This window comes from Diadema antillarum, unplaced genomic scaffold, assembly GCF_040938485.1.
Source record: "Diadema antillarum isolate AM-2024a unplaced genomic scaffold, OU_Dant_1.0 seq00000206_RagTag, whole genome shotgun sequence".
Taxonomy (NCBI): Eukaryota; Metazoa; Echinodermata; class Echinoidea; order Diadematoida; family Diadematidae; genus Diadema; species Diadema antillarum.
The window spans coordinates 130,701-148,931 of record NW_027271265.1 but is presented as its reverse complement, the minus strand read 5'-3'; the positions used below and the strand labels follow the sequence as shown (position 1 = coordinate 148,931).

Below are 18,231 nucleotides of genomic sequence, written 5' to 3'. Positions count from 1 at the left end.
TGCAAGGAAGCTTGCAAAATGTAGTGAACCAGGAAGCTGCAAATTTTTAGGTCATAGATAAGGTGACAGATGCACATATGAGCTATTCAATGATATGCGATAAAGAATTTATTGTCCCTGGCATCATCCACTACCCAATGCTTTTCTGCTCTGGGAAAAAAAATCAAGGTGTCCTCTTATCACACCTTGTTTATATGTAATGTAATTTGTTGTTTATCTTTTGTCAATATGTGTTTATGAATGAGTGACAAAACCAACTTTAAATGCCATGCTTTTATACATAATTTGAACAAATAAAGAAATGAACTGAACTGAAATGAAATCATCCATTCTTATTGTTCAGTAGATACACGCTCTAAGACAAAAGATACCCCCCCCCCCCCCTTCCAGGTCTGCCAACCTTCCCACATCCAATTCAGGGAGATTACACACAGCAATCAGGGAGATATCACTGTGTTACATGCATTCCAATGGGCAAAAATAACTCCCAAATCAGGGAGATTTTAATAATCTCATATTCAGACATGAACAGACGTTGACATTTTAAGGGAGACTCCAGCAGAATCAGGGAGACTTGGCAGCTCTGCTCTTCCCCTACCCCAAACCCCTAAACCTCCAACCCCCAAACTGAGGAATTAACCCCAAAGTCTCTCACCGTTCTGCAGCCTGCACCTCACACCAGCTTCTCGGGTAGTGTCGCAGCCCAGCCTGGAGGTCAGGAAACCCTGATGGGGGCACAGCACCAGCTGAGATTCACTGCCGTCACAGAGCAGGCCGTCCAGCACCACCAGTCCCGTCACCGAGTCTCCAAAGTGGGAGGCGAAGAAGACCTCCTCGGCCCCGCCCGGGTACCCCAGCTGGTGGCACACGACGTCCCCATCCTCCAGGCTCCACTCCTTGTCGCAGACCACCCCCCAGCCGTCAAAGTACTGGACCTCCACGCGACCCTCGTTGGGACTTGACCCTCCTGACAGACGAACTGGTAGCGGCAAAAAGGAGTATGTCAAAAAAAGGGTGATATAGTGCACTCCCGTAATAACGAGTACAGTTATAACAAAGTCTCAAGACAACAAAGCAAAAAATAAATTTGCACAGTTACACTGTAGCATTTATATCTTTCTTTACATACATTGCTGTTCAGCTATGACAAAGATTTGATATAACGAAAGAAAACTACCAGGCTTTAGGACTTCATTATAATGAGTGTTGCCTGAACACAAAAACAACTGGATGTAAGAATTCAGCTAGGTTGAATGTGAACTGAAGACATGCATTGTGCAATGCTAGAATTCTTTGATTTTAAAAATAGGATTGTGACTATCCGCATGTTCCTCTCACTGTCAGGGCCTACAGTCAAAAGATATCATCCCTACAGTGGAAAAACGTTGTGTCTCAAAAATCTGGATTTTTCAGGAGAGAGAATATTTCTTTTCATTTTTGCAACACATTTGCCAAATAGCATCGATTATAAAATCAAATCCTGTGGAAACTCTGTTTGGGATCACATTAAAAAATGTAATGTGTTAAAACTAAATTCATATATGGAGATGAAGATCAAAAAGATGGGGGGGTGGGTAGACGGGGGGTGGGGTAGATGGGGGGGGGGTAGGGGAAGAGAGATGAGAGGAAGAGGGAGAGGAGGAAGAAAAAAAAAAAAAAAAAAAAAAACCCTTTTGACTTTTTCCTTGATAATTTTTCAATGTGGAGACTTTTTTTCCCCCTAAAGTTTTGTTACTTTTTTTCTTTCATATCTTGTGCACAATATGAGACCTTAAGAAAGAAGGAAAGAAAGACCAGCAGTTGCGATCTTAACAAATTAATTTGTAGAGGGAGACAAAGTGAAGAAACTCGCATCTGAATGTGAGACCTTATTTGTGAAAATTGGGGCAATGCTTGCCGAGACATTGCACATCTTCATGACCAATGTCACCAAAATGTGACGTTCCCATGACTTTTGTGTGTACAATGTTGGGGGGGGGGGGGGAGGGGAGGGGGAGGGCACAGAAACCCTAATTTGAAAATAGTCCAGACAATGTTTGGTTAAAGAGGTGAAACAGGGAAATGGCGACACTTACCAGGGATCTCACAGCTCACTGAAACATCCTCCGAATGAGAACAGTCCCCTTCGGTGGCCCCAGTCCTGGGGCACTGCCACAGGTTCGCCTCGTCTCCGCTGCAATCCAACTCGTCCATGACGATGGAGCCGTTGCCAGGGCCGTACACAGCCGAGTGATAGAAGCCGACTGCCTCGGCCGTCAACAGCTGGCGACAGACCACTCTGGCGTCATTGATGTCAAAGTTGTCGTCGCACACCGTGCCCCACTCACCCTCATTGAAGATTTCCACCCTACCCGACAGGAGGTTCGGACCACCAGCTATTCGCAGATCACCCTGGAAAGCTGCAGAACAGTATCACAGAGAAACAACATACTAGTAATAACTGTCGAAGAATTAAAGAAAAAAAATACTATTTATCTATCTATTTGTATGAATAGCAGACTGCCTGTCTACAATGCAACTAACAATGATTCATTTTCTTTTTTTTTCAGATTTTTAATCTTTTTTGGGGATTCTAATATGCATACAAAGCATAATCCTAGTGATGGGAAACAAATTTGGAAATCAGGCCTGTAGAATTTCCCCATGCTACTATATACGGCAAATATTTCGTGAGTTTTTTTCCCGCGAATTTCACAAGTCCGGAGCTATTCACGAAAGTAGAGACACATGACAAAATTGACTCTGATCTCCATACGAATGTGACGTATTGGTATGCGCATTTCTCCATTCAGTTCAGTACTCCAAGATCGCAAATTTAACCACTCGCGAAATCGTCGGTAAGTTCCGATTTGCGAAAATTTAGACTTACTAAATATAAGGCATATACAGTACATTACTACTGGATGTACAGTGTAGACAGTACTTTATGACCAATACTGCTGTGGTAGTGTGGTGTTCACTTCAAAAGATTTATATCAGGTTATTTTCTATTAAAGGTGAAAAAACATGTTGAACTTATGGTCTTGTGTTGCAGATCCAGACAATGAAAATTACTTCTTTATTCCAACTGACTTGACAGGCAGAAGAAACTTGTTTAATATTCAAAGAGGAAGGGCTGACCACCCAGGGGTGGAGGTGTGGAGGGGGTAGGGGCATGCATCTGTACTGGTGGGGTCAAGGGGTAATGTAGTCATGTGGAACTGATCGCCATCTTTCTTTTCCTTAACACAGATATCAGTAACCTATTTGAGTTTTCCTAACTTTACTTGTTCATTATTGGTTTTATAAATCTCTGTCATGAGCATGATGAAATATGAATTCTTCCTTCATGTATTTCTTGTTTTGTTTTGTCTATTGTAAAGTTTAGCAAATCTATACTGCATAAAATTATGGCTACCAGCAGATATCATGAAATCATAAGAGCAAGGCAGAGCTCTGGGCTAATTTGTCTGCTCTAACTTACGAGCTCCGCACACGACCCCCGCCGCGTCCATTCCCGGGCGACACTGCTCGGTCGAGTTGCTCTCAAAGCGACACGCGGCGAGTTCGTTCTCGCTTCCGGTGCAGTGGACGTCCACCATGGCGTACCTCTGGTCGAGTGTCGGTTCTCCGAATCTTGAGTTTAGGGACACTTGGAGGACTCCCGACAGTCCAAGTTGCCTGGACGTCAACGATGAGGGAAATAAGCAAGTAAATTCCACTGATTCACAAAAGATGTCTGTTCATATGCTTTACAAAATGGGTGTGGAACAACATTTGAATAGGTGGCTTATCATCATGAGCTCATTTGCATTGAGCTGCATGTATCCATGAATAAAATACTGAGAGAAATTACAGGATGCATGGCCAGGCACAAATTTTGCTGGAAGGCTATTACAGAACAAATTTTATGGGTGCAAGGCTCAATACTGTAAAATGAATCCATGGACACTTTACTTCTTCCCCAAAAAGGCTATCTGACAGTAAGATTGCAGACATTTTGAGAATAATTCTTTAATGCGGTAGTCACACAAAATTATACATAGAGAACGAAGGAGGGATGAAATAGACCACTGCATGAGATACGGAGTAATTTGACCTTTGACACCAACCTGCACACCACAAATCCGTCAGCCAAAGTCCAGGTATTGTCGCACACCACGTCCCAATGGCCGTAGCGCATCACTTCAACGTTACCCTCGAAGGGCGAGTCCCCGCCGCTTAGTCTCACTTCAAAGTGGGGCAAATCTGCACGACATTCCCAAAAGGAGCATTAAGAGTCAAGAAATGAATGTTGATTTGTCATGATGTCAGCCTCAGCTCACCCATGTAGCACAAACATTAAGAATCTCAGAGCAATTATAACCCTCTGTGATCACTGTTAACCCGTTGAGGACGGATTGATTTTGCTACAACACGCATTTCCCATAGACACTTGCCCGAGTATACTCGGGACTCGTCCTCAACGGGTTAAAACCAGACATTTTTCTGTGCGTGGAACTTTCGTGAATTTCACAAGCCCAAATCGCAAAAGTACACTTGTCAGGTAAATTGCAGGTGTTTTGTCTGCATGATGCATTGAATACCGGCTTGAATTCATGAAAGTTTTATGCCACATAAAACGCTAGTGGCTTCAATTTGTGAACGTTTCATGCCACAATAGTGATATCTCCTTAGTGCAATATTTTCATATGGTAGGATGTCTTGTGATACAACTGACATAAACGTACGAACCACATGTGATAACTCAAACATTTTTTTTAAAATCACTGCCCCCTAATGGTAAACAATACCTTTGATTAAAGAGCCTTACTAAGTGAGCATACTTTTGGTACTAAGCTTCAGATCTCACACTCCCTGATTCTGCAGAATTAAAAACAAAAAGTCTCCTTCAATAACATTATGTGCACATGTGACAAATAAAGAGAACACTATCAATTATACACAATACAATCAAAATATTCCAATGAAAACAGAAATCCTCAATGTCGCTACTTTCACTTGACATTATTCCGCTAACTTATTCTAGAAGACCGAAAAGATTAAAAGCACACAAACAACATGCCGCAAAGAGCACGTTTCAAATATCAGGAAGAGACCCCAAACTCACCAAAGTTACAGACAACGCCCGCATCCTCACGGTGTTGGCAGTTGTGGGTCCCAAAGCCGTTGTTCCCGCACAACTCCACAGACGCCTCGTCCCCATTGCAGTTGACGTCATCCAAGAGAATGGGTCCGCTGCCCTGGCCAAACGTTGCCCCGTACGGCGCGGAGATGGCCCCAGAGTATCCCAGTGACCGGCAGACGACATTGGCGTCGTGGAGGTCCCAGGCGTCATCGCAGATCGTGCCCCACTCGCCCTCGTGGTAGACCTCAACTCGGCCAGAGTGTGGAGAGGGCCCACCAACCAGACGCACCGAGAGATCAGATGTATCTTAAAAGGAGAGCAACATTGTCATCCTTTGATAAATATCCCTTTGATAGGTAGAGGTCCAACTCCATAACCCACTGACTCTAGAGGTCATCCTCCATAACCCTTTGATATCTAGGGGTCAGCCTCAATGACCCTTTAACATCTAAAGGTCATCCACAATAACCCTTTGGCATCTTAAGGTCATACCGGTACTCAATAACCCTTTGACATCTAGAGGTCAATCTCCATAACCCATGGACATCTAGAGATCAACTTCCATGACCCATTGACTCTAGAGGTCATCCTCAATAACCCTTTGACATCTCGAGGTCATCCTCAATAACCCTTTGATATCTAAAGGTCATCCTCAATAACCCTTTGATATCTAAAGGTCATGTTCAATAACCCTTTGATATCTAAAGGTCAACCTCCATAACCCATTGACTCTAGAGGTCATCCTCAATAACCCTTTGATATCTAAAGGTCATGTTCAATAACCCTTTGATATCCAAAGGTCATGTTCAATAACCCTTTGATATCTAAAGGTCATCCTCAATAACCCTTTGATATCTAAAGGTCATCCTCAATAACCCTTTGATATCTAAAGGTCACCCTCCATATCCCATTGACTCTAGAGGTCAACCTCTATAACCCTTTGATATCTACAGATCAATTTTCCACCACTGAAGAAGGCAGTAAATGGCATGTAATTTCACTCAGTCCTGGACCAATTGATAAATTATCACAAATAGAGATGAAATTGCAAGGTAAGGGTGATAAGGGAATGAGAACAAGCAGGCAAATAGTATAGAAAGATTCGGCCAATTAGTGTTTCATGCATTGAACCTGACTTTGCTTCATCCGCTACATGCACAAACTTTGTAGGTGTCTGTCTTGTGCAGGAACATACTAGTATGCCAGGCATGGAAGTTTATTGGATGTAATAGTAGACATTTAAAAGCTCACCTCATCATACATGTACATCTATATTCAACAACACCTGCCTGATCCCCTTGACCCTGAATACACATGGTTTATTACATCTGGTGTATTAACAACCTTGTTGAAGTAAGGCAATTTTTGCTGGCCAGATACTTGTATTGTGACAGCCACTCAGCATCTTTTTCTGTGCACTATTACTTATTAACAAAAATGTCACCTCTAGTGCCTAATTTCCCTATGATGTGAACGCATGACATTTCCGAATTGGACCTGATAATTATTAGAAGTGTCTTGTTACTTTAGATGGTATAACCTTAAACTGAAGATTGACACTTATCGAAAAGGTGCTAGCCACAAACGGTGTTGTATCTCTTACATTAATGCAGAAACTTGACACTTACCTAGTGGTGTACACACCACTCCTGCATCTTCATAATGCCTGCAGTTGTGGTTCTCTCGTCCTGTGTAAGTGCACTGGGCCAGGTTGGTTTCATTCCCCCTGCAGTTCACGTCATCGAGGACAATGTCGCCCTCGCCTGCCCCAAAGTGTGCAAGCATCAGGGCTTCTTCGGCTCCGGGGAAGCCCAGCATGCGGCAGACGACCGCGGCGTCGGCCAGGTCCCAGGAGTCGTCGCAAACCGTGCCCCAGTCGTCATCGACGAGGACTTCCACTCGTCCCTCGTTGGCGCTGTCTCCTCCCACCAGCCGAACCTCGAGATCATCTGTGGGAAAAGGGGCATGCCAAACTACTGTAAAACCAAAGAGATTACACCACAAGAGGGCTTATTCCAGTAGTGGAAGCGGCCGCTCAAGGGAGCCTCCATTGCCCACATCCTGTACATTGAGCAGTAGATGGCAGCACACTGTTAAAATGGGCTTGACTTGAATACCGACACAGCCAGCCTTGCACCTTTTAATAGTTACGACACAATGTTCGAGTAATCATCATGCTCAAAAGCCATAATGTTGGTGATGTTGTCTGATTATATGGCCTTTTCATTCAAAGAACGCATGTATCCAAAACAAATGTCATAATGCTCAAACTACTTTCTAATCTACACTCAAGTTCCAATAGTTTATTTTGTTAATAACAAAAATGCCTAAACTCTAGTTGATGAAATGATATCATCATAGATCATGGTAGAAACTAACATCTAAACAATTAATCACATTGCGTTTCTGAAAAATAAAAAAATGTGTTATGAAGAACAAAGAGTCACTCCAGATGTGATATGAAAAGACAAAATGCCTCGATCAGAGAGTACGTGTGCTCCTTCTGCAATTTTAGAAGCCTCATTTGTACGCATACGTGTGGAGACTGCTTACTCTTTATATAAAATCTCTTTGTGTAAAACCAGAATTTTTTTTGTGTGCATTTTAATCTTGCAAATTTGTGTGAAAGCTGTCAAGAAGTACATTGTTTCCCCTTTCAACAGTAAACTGCAAGTGTACATTTTTTAACTACATAGATATCAAAGCTTGTTTGTTTCTACATTTGATTGTTAATTTACTTTTGTTGTTGTTGTTGTGCTATGTGATTTTTATTTGTAATATTTGCTATTTATAACAGGGCTCACTTGAAAAGCAGGCCCTTGGGCCCTGACCATAACTACCCCGTTCACTTTTGAAATAAGACTGAATAAAAATAGCGATAATAATGCAAGAGTTGGTGCGTGAGTAGCAGTGCATTGCAAACTCTGACCTGTGCAAACGACGCCAGCGTCCTCGCCATGGTTACAGTTGTGGTCGTACAGTCCGTTATTGGGGCAGTCCAAAATGGTCAGCTCCTGGCCAGAGCACAGCACGTTGTCCAGCACGATCTGCCCTTTGCCTTCCCCGAATCTGGCCGACCCGGGGGCCGAGATGGCGCCCTGGAAGCCCAGCATGCGGCAGACGACGGCCGCGTCCTCCTGGCCCCAATCATCGTCGCAGACCGTGCCCCAGCTGCCATTGTGGTAGACCTCTACTCGGCCCTCCAGTTTGTTGCTACCTCCCACGAGACGCACTGACCGCAGCGAGGAAAAAGAGAAAAAAATGTTTGCGATTTTGCAAGAAAGCCCAGATTTGACAGTTTTTATTGGAGTGTTTACGGACTCAGAGGATCAGAGGGACAAACAAATCAAACCACAAAAAAAAAAAGAAAGGTTGCTTTAAAAGTGATCCAGTCCATTGGGTTTGGTCAACAAATTACATGATGTCCACGAAATGGAGGCATCAATGTTTTAATTTCAGGTACGGCTTGACAGTTACTCTCTTTAGTGGATGAAATTGAGTAACAAACCTTATTCAATGATGTAACTATCTTTAATCTGTTGTGTTGTAACAAAACCTGTCAACTGCAAAATGTCTTTCACGCAAAGTGTGTTTCTCAAATCAAGTGGTACAATATATGATGCTCTGCTGAATGAATATTCATGTCTTCTTTGCAAGATGTTTTGAATGAATAAAGCAGAATATTAACAATCGAGGGTGAGAAAAGAAGGCAACTGCTGCCGTTTTTGCCAAAAATACTACTGATATTGTGGATTTTTTTTTTCCAGACTGAACTACATACTGAGCTTGTATGTCTAGTGTAAGAAAGGAAAAAAACTTTTTTTTTTTCCAACGAAATAGGGCTACAGTAGCAGAGAAAGTCAACACATGTAGCTTTGCGATCACAAGATATAAGTAGCAAATCTTGTGACTGGCAACAGATACACCTTTGTATTCTGTGAAGAAAGACCTTAATAAAAATGCTAAAACTATCATGAGTGAATCTATCATGTATTTCTAGATATGAGTAATTATTTTGTACTTTGTTTTCAGCATTTTTAGTAATCTAAAAATTCTTTACCTCCTTGCGAACACACGACTCCAGCGTCTTCACTGTGGCCGCAGTTATGATTGTACAGTCCATTGTGGGGGCAGGTCAAGAGGTCATCATCGTCCGGTCCACACTGGACGTCGTCCAGGAGAATAGCGCCCTCACCGTTCCCAAATCGGGCGGAGCCCGGCCAATCCTCAGCCCCTGGCAGACCCAGCATGCCGCAAACTACATTGGCGTCCGCCTCGTCCCAGTAGTCATCACAGACGGTGCTCCAGGTACCGTTGTGGTACACTTCCACCCTTCCCTGGCGGTACGACGCGGCTCCACTCAACCGCACTGGGAAGAAGGAAAAATAAAATGAAATCATTAACATAAAACAAGTGTTGATGTATTGGGGTCAAATGAATCCATACCTGAGATATGACATTAAAGCAGAGATATGTACTCACTAGCACTTCTGAAAAGTGAGAAACAGAAATGGCTTAGTCAGAAAAGTGTCTGCCCTGAAATCACACGGCTCGAATTTGTGTCCCATCAAGATTTAAAATCTGAGAATGGAAGTTAGTTAAACAAATAATAAAGGACATTTATATTGCGCAGCTACTATAATAATGTACTCTACTGCGCATTACAAAATGACATGCATACAAGAGATTCAAACAGAAAATACATTACTTCAAGAAATAACTTTTTAACCTGGCCTTAAACTCATTAATTGTAACTGCTTGTCTTACAAACAAAGGGAGATTATTCCATAATTTTGGTGCAGCGTACAAAAATGCCCTGTCACCAAGAGTCACTTTTGATTTCCCCGATGGATATTTCAATAATGTTTGATCCTGTGAACTTCGAAGATGATAAAATATTTGAAATGATGTTTTTAACTCTACAAGTTCCTGTATGTACACAGGTGCTGTACCATGAATACATGTAGCTCTATATACAATTAGCAGAGTAATGTAATGCACGTAGTAATGGACTACAATGAGAAAAACGTTTAAAGGTATTAACATATTACTTTGTGCCATTTGAGCAGAAGGAGAATCCTAAGAATTAGACAAAAAACATGAATCATTTCAATATTTCATCTTCTCTTGAGGTGTGCTGTCCGTTGGGGTTTTTACTTGTAGTAGTGAGTTTTAGATCTGATATGCGAGCTACGTACAATTATAGGACAATGCAGCCTCCTGGGTTGAGCAATAAAAACACCTACCTTGTGCATGTGCAGAATACTATTTTCACCATAAAATTGCCTCATCTTTAGCATTCGTGTCGAAGATCAACAGCTCGCTATTGTCAGTGGGGAATGAAACACTCCAATCTCAGGGGAAAATCTGACCCCTCATTCCTGCATGCACTCTCCTTGGCCGTCACATCGTACTACTGTAAAAGCGGAAATTTTCGCGGTGTTGAAATTTTCGCGCCTTTCGCGCAAACAGAAACTAGCGTGAAAATAAAAGGACGCGAATATTTTTGCTTGCCATAATGTTCCTGCGTGTGATATCTTAATTCTGCAGAATTAAAAACATCCGAAACTCTTCTTACCCAGCCAAGCGCGAAAAATTAATCGTGCAAAAATATCCACTTTTACAGTACTCTGGCATCAGTATTAATCCTCTCCGTGCCAGGGACTATGTACAGCCAGTGGGATACAACACTATGGGGATTTCTATGCCAATCTGCACCAAAAGCACACAAAGGGTTAAACGATGATTCTGGAGTAGTTTACTTTTCATACCTTCTGTCAATTCCCTTCTTGGATGGTAGTCCAGTGTAAACGTAGTTTACTTTTCATGCATTACATGTGCATATAATTAAAGCATGAATGGATTACAAACTTGCACCAAATGTGGAATATTGAACGCCTGATAAATAATCTGGAACACTCTCTTAGAGAAAGAAAAGAATTAGATTCATGCATCTGACAAAAGTTCCAAAGATCACCTGTTGTCCTACAAATGACCCCGGCATCTTCTGCATGCCCACAGTTGTGCTGATAGAGCCCCGAATGGCGGCAGGATGCCAGGTTGGTCTCATTGCCTCTGCAGGCGAGGTCGTCGAGGAGGATGGTTCCCGAGCCGGGGCCAAAGTGCGCCCCACCGATGGCATTATGTGCCCCGGGGAAGCCCAGCTCACGACAGACAACGTTGGCGTCTTCGATTCCAAAGAAGTCGTCGCACACCGTGCTCCACGTGCCGTTGTAGTTGACCTCCACGCGGCCCTCGCGATCGTTCCTTCCGCCGGCGAGATGCAGTTCAAAGTTCAGCTCCTGAGGCATGGTTCCTGTTGATCACAAAGTTGACAGATATGAATGAGCCATGATAACCTGCAGCCATCGAGGACGCACATAATGTGTGATCCCTTTATGGACACATTAATATCCACAAGATATGTGCGAAGTAGCACTTTGATAACACAATTTCAATTCTAAAGGCAATGACGAAAATGCAAAATATTGGCTAAAAGGTACGTTCAGCAACAGTCTTTGCAATCTGAGGACATATCCAATCATGGTTGGTATTTAAATAATCATGTTTTATACACCATCATCGTTTATCAACAAATCAGACTATAGCAGAATCCTTTAATCTTCCACATAAGAGCGAATCAGATGTAGCTTTTTTGGGAAAATGACTGCCAGGGCATGATTGATCAACTTTCTACCTATAGATTCACGGTTGGACAGAGAGGGCGCTTCCAGGAATAAATGTTGTATCCACATGTAATTAGAATTATTTCACCCTTTTGATTTCAAAATAACAGGAAAAACAACTCACTGCCTTGGCAAATCATTGTCAGCTACAGTTGTAAAAAGGTTTTCTTGGTAGACCCTTTTCATGTACCTCTAGCAAATTCCAAACGGTGGAAGATGTTTTTTGGCTCCTTTGGAAAAGTATGTTTCATATCTAACCTTACTAAATGCTGATGAACAGGGATGGCAAGTTCAGCCAAGTGTCTGGGCACATGAACGGTTGACAATATATTCTGTAATAGATTAATTCACACAAATTGTTGAGGACTGTGTTCTCTTGTACACAGTTCATAGAAACAAACTAGCCTCTATGTATACCACAGTTTGCCTGCTCCTACGGCACAGCCATCCCCCCCCCCCCCCAATCCTGCCTCAAAATGGCCTTTGTGAGGTTGGGAGATCATGCATGAGGAACTGTAAGCATGAGATGGGTAGGCACTCACGAGCACAGGCGACCCCAGCATCTTCTGAATGGCCACAGTTGTGCTCGAAGAGTCCGTTGCTTCGGCAATCCAGCAGACTCGTCTCGTTGCCGATGCATTCCACGTTGTCCAGCGCAATGCGACCCACTCCCTCCCCAAACCGGGCGGAGGAAAAGGCCAGGTTGGTTCCCGTGGTGTAGCCCAGCATTCGGCAGACCACATCGGCATCGCGGAAATCCCACGAGTCGTCGCAGACGGTGCCCCAAGTACCATTCTGGAAAATCTCCACTCGCCCCTCCTTCTCATTATCTCCACCAGCCAGTCGGATCACAGAATCTAGGTGTTATTTTTAAATGTAATGAGATTGCGAGAGCATTATCTATCATAATCACTTATCATTGAAACTTCTTTACCCGCATATGACAAAAATGCAAACAGCACTACAATATTCGGAAGGGTAAAAAAGTCAAACTTCTCGTTGAAAAAAAGTTTTTTCCCCTTTCTTACATTCGACATACAAGCTCAGTATCTAGTTCAGTCTGGGAAAAAAAAAAATCCACAATACCTGTAGTATTTTCGGCAAAAACAGTACAAAGTATTGCCAAAAAGCAGCAATTGCCTTCTTTGCTCAAAAAGTTGTGTACGGATTAAAATGAAACTCGCATAAAAAGTCAATATTGACACAAGGAACACCTCTTTCTATTTTGGTAGTGATCCAAGAATTTTTATGGATTTTTGAAGGATTTTTCATCTTTTGGCATATAAGGTCAATGAACTTGGGGTACAAGCTGCACGTACTGGAGGTTTACATACGCGCAATAAAGCGCATGCTCTGCTCGGGTAAGGCGCCATGCAATGACGTAAAGAAAAGGCTTTTATTTTGAAAATTGAGTTACTGGCTTGGCAGAGATGTCTGTGCTCTCCGAGTGCTTTTCTAGCAATGACAAGAGTGCTTTTCTAGTTGCCTCTGAAATCGTTTGCACCTGGGGGGTGTTTCATCAACATTTGTCGTCAGCACTGACAATTTCAGCAAAATCCTTGGTTTTGATTGGCTGAGATGCTCTGGTCACTGACTGTTACTATGGTGATTCAAGTTGTCAGCGCTGACAAATGTTGATGAAACATCCCCCTGATCGACTTGTGGTTGCTCTTACCTATCTCTGCGCACTCGACGCCCACATCCTCAAAGTGAGCACAGTTGTTCTCTCGGAAAGGCCGGCGGGAGCATCTCGCCAGGTTCGACTCTGATCCATTACAGTTCACGTCGTCCAGCAAAATGGCGCCCGTGCCCTCCCCGTAGAAGGCATTGCCGCGGTAGGCCTCGGCCCCGGGGTAGCCCAGCATTCGGCAGACCACATTGGCCTCCTCTAGGCCAAAGCTGTCATCGCAGACAGTGCCCCAGGTCCCCTGGTACATCACCTCGACTCTCCCTTCCCTGTTCGATGGGCCATCCACAAGCCTCACATCCACGTCATCTGCGTCACAAAACAAAAATGCAACGGTAATAATTATAAAATACTTATTCATCAACAGTTTCATAACACTTTACCAGATTTCCACATTTCTGATGGTGTGCTATTTCATAGTTTATTAGATGAACAGGCAAATGTTCGCACTGCTAAAATATTATTTCTGTTTTACATGTTGGGATTTATAGAAGTACGTAGAGTGTCAAGAACTGGACAGATTGTGAGTGTGTTCAGAAACATAACTAGGGGCTTGACCAACGAATGCCTTGTATACAATCCGCAAGGTCATAAATGATATTCCTTGCTGATTTGGAAGCAAATACATAAAATACATACAGTAATAAAACTAATAAAGAATATCAGTGAGTATGATGAATGGTGAGCACAGAGCAGTGAGGGCCATGTACTGCTGATGACTACAATCTAACTGTAAAAGTGGAAATTTTTGCGGTGTTCATATCTTCACGCATTTCATGCAACAAGAAACTAGCGCGAAAATAAAAGCATGCTAATATTTTTGCTTGCCATATGGTCCAGTAGTCAATGTCTTGATTTCATGGCATTAAAAACATACAAAACTCTTCTCATCCGGCCGAGCATGAAAAATTACCGCTGGTAGTCGCGCAAAAGTATTCACTTTTTACAGTATTGGAAAGTTCACACTCACCTGTGCAAATAACTCCCGCATGTTCGGAGGGTTGACAGTTGTGCTCGTAGATCGGTGAGTGGCTGCAGTCTATCAGGCTGGTCTCGTTCCCCGTACAGGAGAGGTTGTCCAAGATGATACGCCCATCGCCCTCGCCAAAGTGACTGTCAAGGAGCGCCACAGAGGCCTTGTTGAAGCCGAGCGCGCGACAGACGACGGAGGCGTCCCTAACGTCCCACTGGTCGTCGCACACATTTCCCCATTCTCCATCGTAGTAGACTTCTACGCGACCCTCGGCATCATTACTTCCATTTCTGAGTCGGACTGGTGAAATATTGATAACCAGTGAAGAAAAATGAAATGGCAGATAAAGTATATAATGTATGTGCCCGTGCATCACAAAACCAATAAAAAGTCGCATGCACTGACTTTGTGTGAGGACTCAAAATAGGTGAAATGGGTCAACCCGATCAATCTTGACTTTTCCATATTTCATGAGAGAACAAGTCTTCTTCCACATAAAGCTAAAGTTTGTGATCATAAAATAAGCACAAAATTAATTGTATTTTCAGCAGTTTTTCTACAACACTTTTTAAAATAATAATGTGATTAAGTGTGTCTGAGAGTCCCCCTTTCATTTCTTAAAAACTCTTTACACACTTATCCCCCTTTAACTCTAAAAACTTTTGAAAGATTGATGCTACTGCTTTGAAAGTTGGCATTAGTCATGGACAGAATGTGTCAGTAAAGCAATATTTTTTTCAATTTCAGCTTAATCTGATTATCCCTTTGTTGTTGTTGTTATGAAGTTTCACATCATCTTTTTTGTCCCATTCATTGCACACAGCCAGCCAACGGTCAGATTAAGCACTAGAATAGACCTTATACTCTAGAGAGTCTTTTCTCAGTACAAACTTTTCCAGAGTGTGTGCATTTTTTCCACTGTTTAGATAGGTTAAGAGAGTCCATTTGTATGCATTTATAAATAATTTTAAAGCTTTGAGTCGACTCTTTCAGAATCTGCCCTTACCTAAAAATCCATGTCTGGTCACTTTTTGTTAAATTTGTGATGCAGGGTCACATGTTATCAACCTTAATTATTTGAAGAACAGCTCAAGGACATTGCCAGTCTTGCTCTTATCTATTGAAGAATGCTCTTCATGTGAAATGATCACAAAAAATTGAATGTAATTCATCCTCTTTTCCCTATGAATCATAACTTCAAGATATTTTATTTTCATTTTTATTTTTGTGTGTGAATCTGTTATGTATTTTACCATTCAATGATTTGATTCGTTGATTTCAAGCCACATTTACAGAGTACATTCCATTCTATTTCACATTATTATATAAGCTGGGTTCCTTGTGGTGTATCTTAATCCACATGCAGTTTTTTTTTTTTCTTACACAGGTCTAGAATGATTCATATCTTCCAAATAAAGTACATCATGGAACGTGACTTGTCATTGGATTGAAACACAAGTCTATAAATACAGCATTTGTAAACTGCTCTGAGCAGTCAACCAAATGAGAGAAAGATTAAAAAATACAATTTCTGTAAAATGAAAAATTGGCTGGCTTTAAAAACATAATACACACAAGAAACTATTTTCTTCTCACAAGAACTGCCATTACATGACACTGATGGGGTTGAGTGTGCAAAGCAGGCAACTGACATTAAATAGGCAACCGTAGGAATTTATTTGTACATGTACTGTTAAAAACCAGAGATTTTCATGTGTATGAAACTTTAACATATTTTGCAAGGGAGCCAAGATTCCCCAAAATACTAATTCACACATAAAAGGTTCTGTTTGCTCAAAACATTGAAGGCCAGTGGCGATTTGCAAAAGTTTCATCTGGCACAAATGGCCACTGCAATGGCTCCACTTCATGAATGATTTGGGTTTTCAAGTTAGTTGTTTGTAATAATAAATGGGGCTCCTTGAAGATATTTTCTACTTAAATCTTCTTTTACAGCAATGAAATAGGAGCACCATATAGCCCTTAATAAGTTAAAGTTCAAAGGTTTTAGTCGGCACCCCTCTTAGTTTCATATGGTTTGAGGGGTATGGTATTTCCTTCCTTGAAGTGTCTTCTTTTGAATGATTTATATATCAGCTGTATATTGAGTATACACACAATAATATTCTATGACTTTTTAGTTGATTTCTTGTAATGACATTTGAATTGCTATCAACACGAGATTGATAACAATCTAGAGGAGACAATTGACATCATTATAATAATTAATAACCATACCATACTGATATGATGATAACTGAGTGCTGGTTTCAGACTTTGGCATGGTGTTCTTATTTTACCATTGATTGAGCAGACTGCTCCGGCATCTTCCCAGTGGCCACAGTTTTCCACGTACAAGCCCGCGTGTACGCAATCAAAGATATTGGTCTCATTGCCTGTGCACTCTACATCATCCAGAATAGTGGCACCTGTTCCTTCGCCAAACTCGGCGCTACCGGGGGCCTCTTCGGCACCTGGGAAGTTGAGCATCCGGCATACGACGCCGGCGTCCCGGACATCCCACTCGTCATCGCAGACGGTGCTCCAGGAGCCGTTGACGTAAAGCTCCACGCGGCCCTCACCGTATTTGCCACCCACGAGTCGAACTGTCAGTCAAGAGACAAATATATGCATTAGGGTAATTCCATGAAGTTGGGGCGGTGTCCATGTAGCATCGTGATATTTAAAAAATACATTTCAGCATAACTCAATATTAATTATGCTATACATTTATTGTTTGTAGGCTTTACATTTGCATTGAGGCCACACATTTTCCCGGAAATTTTGTGCCATTCAGACTCAGTTTTGATGAAGTTATTTAATATGTAACAGTGTCCTGTAGCATCGTGACGTGTCCATGTAGCATCGTGATATTTTAAAATTTGGTCCTAAGAGACAAATTATGGCAATTAGCTTGACCAAAATTTGATGCAATATGCATATTTACAAGATATGAATGAGATAGCTTAATATCTCAAATTTCCTGTACACAGTTTTAATTTAAAAAAAAATTACAAAATGTATCACGATGCGATGCGGTGTCCTTTTTTGTGACATTTGGTGGACACCGCGTAGCATAGTGACACATTGTGTAATTTTCTTGTGAAAGTAAAACTGTGGAGAGGAGAGTTAAGATATTTAGCTATCTGACTAATTTAGTAATTACGCATATTATATCAAATTTTGGTCAAGCTAATTGCATTAATTTGTCTTTTAGGACCAGATTTTAAAGGGGATGGCTAGTAACTGATCAGTGGGAATCAGTGTGAATGCTGAGGGATGATTGTTCCAATCCTTGTGGGATTCATTTTACAGTACATTATATATCTACTGTTGTGTGAAAATTATTTGCTTCAGAACGGTCTCATATTCAAGTAATGTGCAGATTAATGCCCCGTCACTGACCAGGCGCACTAACCTGGAAACATTAAACTGCACATTACTTGAATATGAGACCGTTCTGAAGCAAATAATTTTCACACAACAATAAATATATAATGTACTCTTAAATGAATCCCACAAGGATTGGAACAATCATCCTCTAGCATTCCCACTGATTCCCACTGATCAGTTACTAGCCATCCCCTTTAACTATCACGATGCTACATGTACATGGACACATCACGATGCTACAGGACACTGTTACATATCGTTTTAATAACTTCATCAAAATTGAGTCTGAATGGCACGAAATTTCCAGGAAAATGTATGGTCTCAATACAAATGTAAAGCCTATAAACAGCATAATTAGTATTGAGTTATGCTAAAATGTCACACT

General features: G+C 41.8%; 1 protein-coding gene across 1 annotated transcript in view; it reads right to left on the bottom strand.

Annotated features, from left to right (window-relative positions):
• Nucleotides 1-655: 655 nt before the first annotated feature.
• LOC139728949 (uncharacterized) overlaps nt 656-18,231 on the bottom strand; it is a gene marked incomplete at its 3' end in the record, with an annotated part of 59,278 nt that continues 41,702 nt past the window's right edge. The window contains exons 25-38 of the mRNA XM_071639878.1: nt 16,730-17,059; nt 14,451-14,753; nt 13,413-13,789; nt 12,822-12,843; nt 12,340-12,650; nt 11,085-11,409; nt 9,168-9,476; nt 8,037-8,339; nt 6,730-7,056; nt 5,090-5,413; nt 4,092-4,227; nt 3,464-3,660; nt 2,076-2,399; nt 656-979 (exon numbers count right to left, since the gene is read on the bottom strand). Coding sequence (XP_071495979.1) covers nt 656-979; nt 2,076-2,399; nt 3,464-3,660; nt 4,092-4,227; nt 5,090-5,413; nt 6,730-7,056; nt 8,037-8,339; nt 9,168-9,476; nt 11,085-11,409; nt 12,340-12,650; nt 12,822-12,843; nt 13,413-13,789; nt 14,451-14,753; nt 16,730-17,059 — 3,912 coding nt within the window. The remainder of the gene's footprint in view (nt 980-2,075; nt 2,400-3,463; nt 3,661-4,091; nt 4,228-5,089; nt 5,414-6,729; nt 7,057-8,036; nt 8,340-9,167; nt 9,477-11,084; nt 11,410-12,339; nt 12,651-12,821; nt 12,844-13,412; nt 13,790-14,450; nt 14,754-16,729; nt 17,060-18,231) is intronic.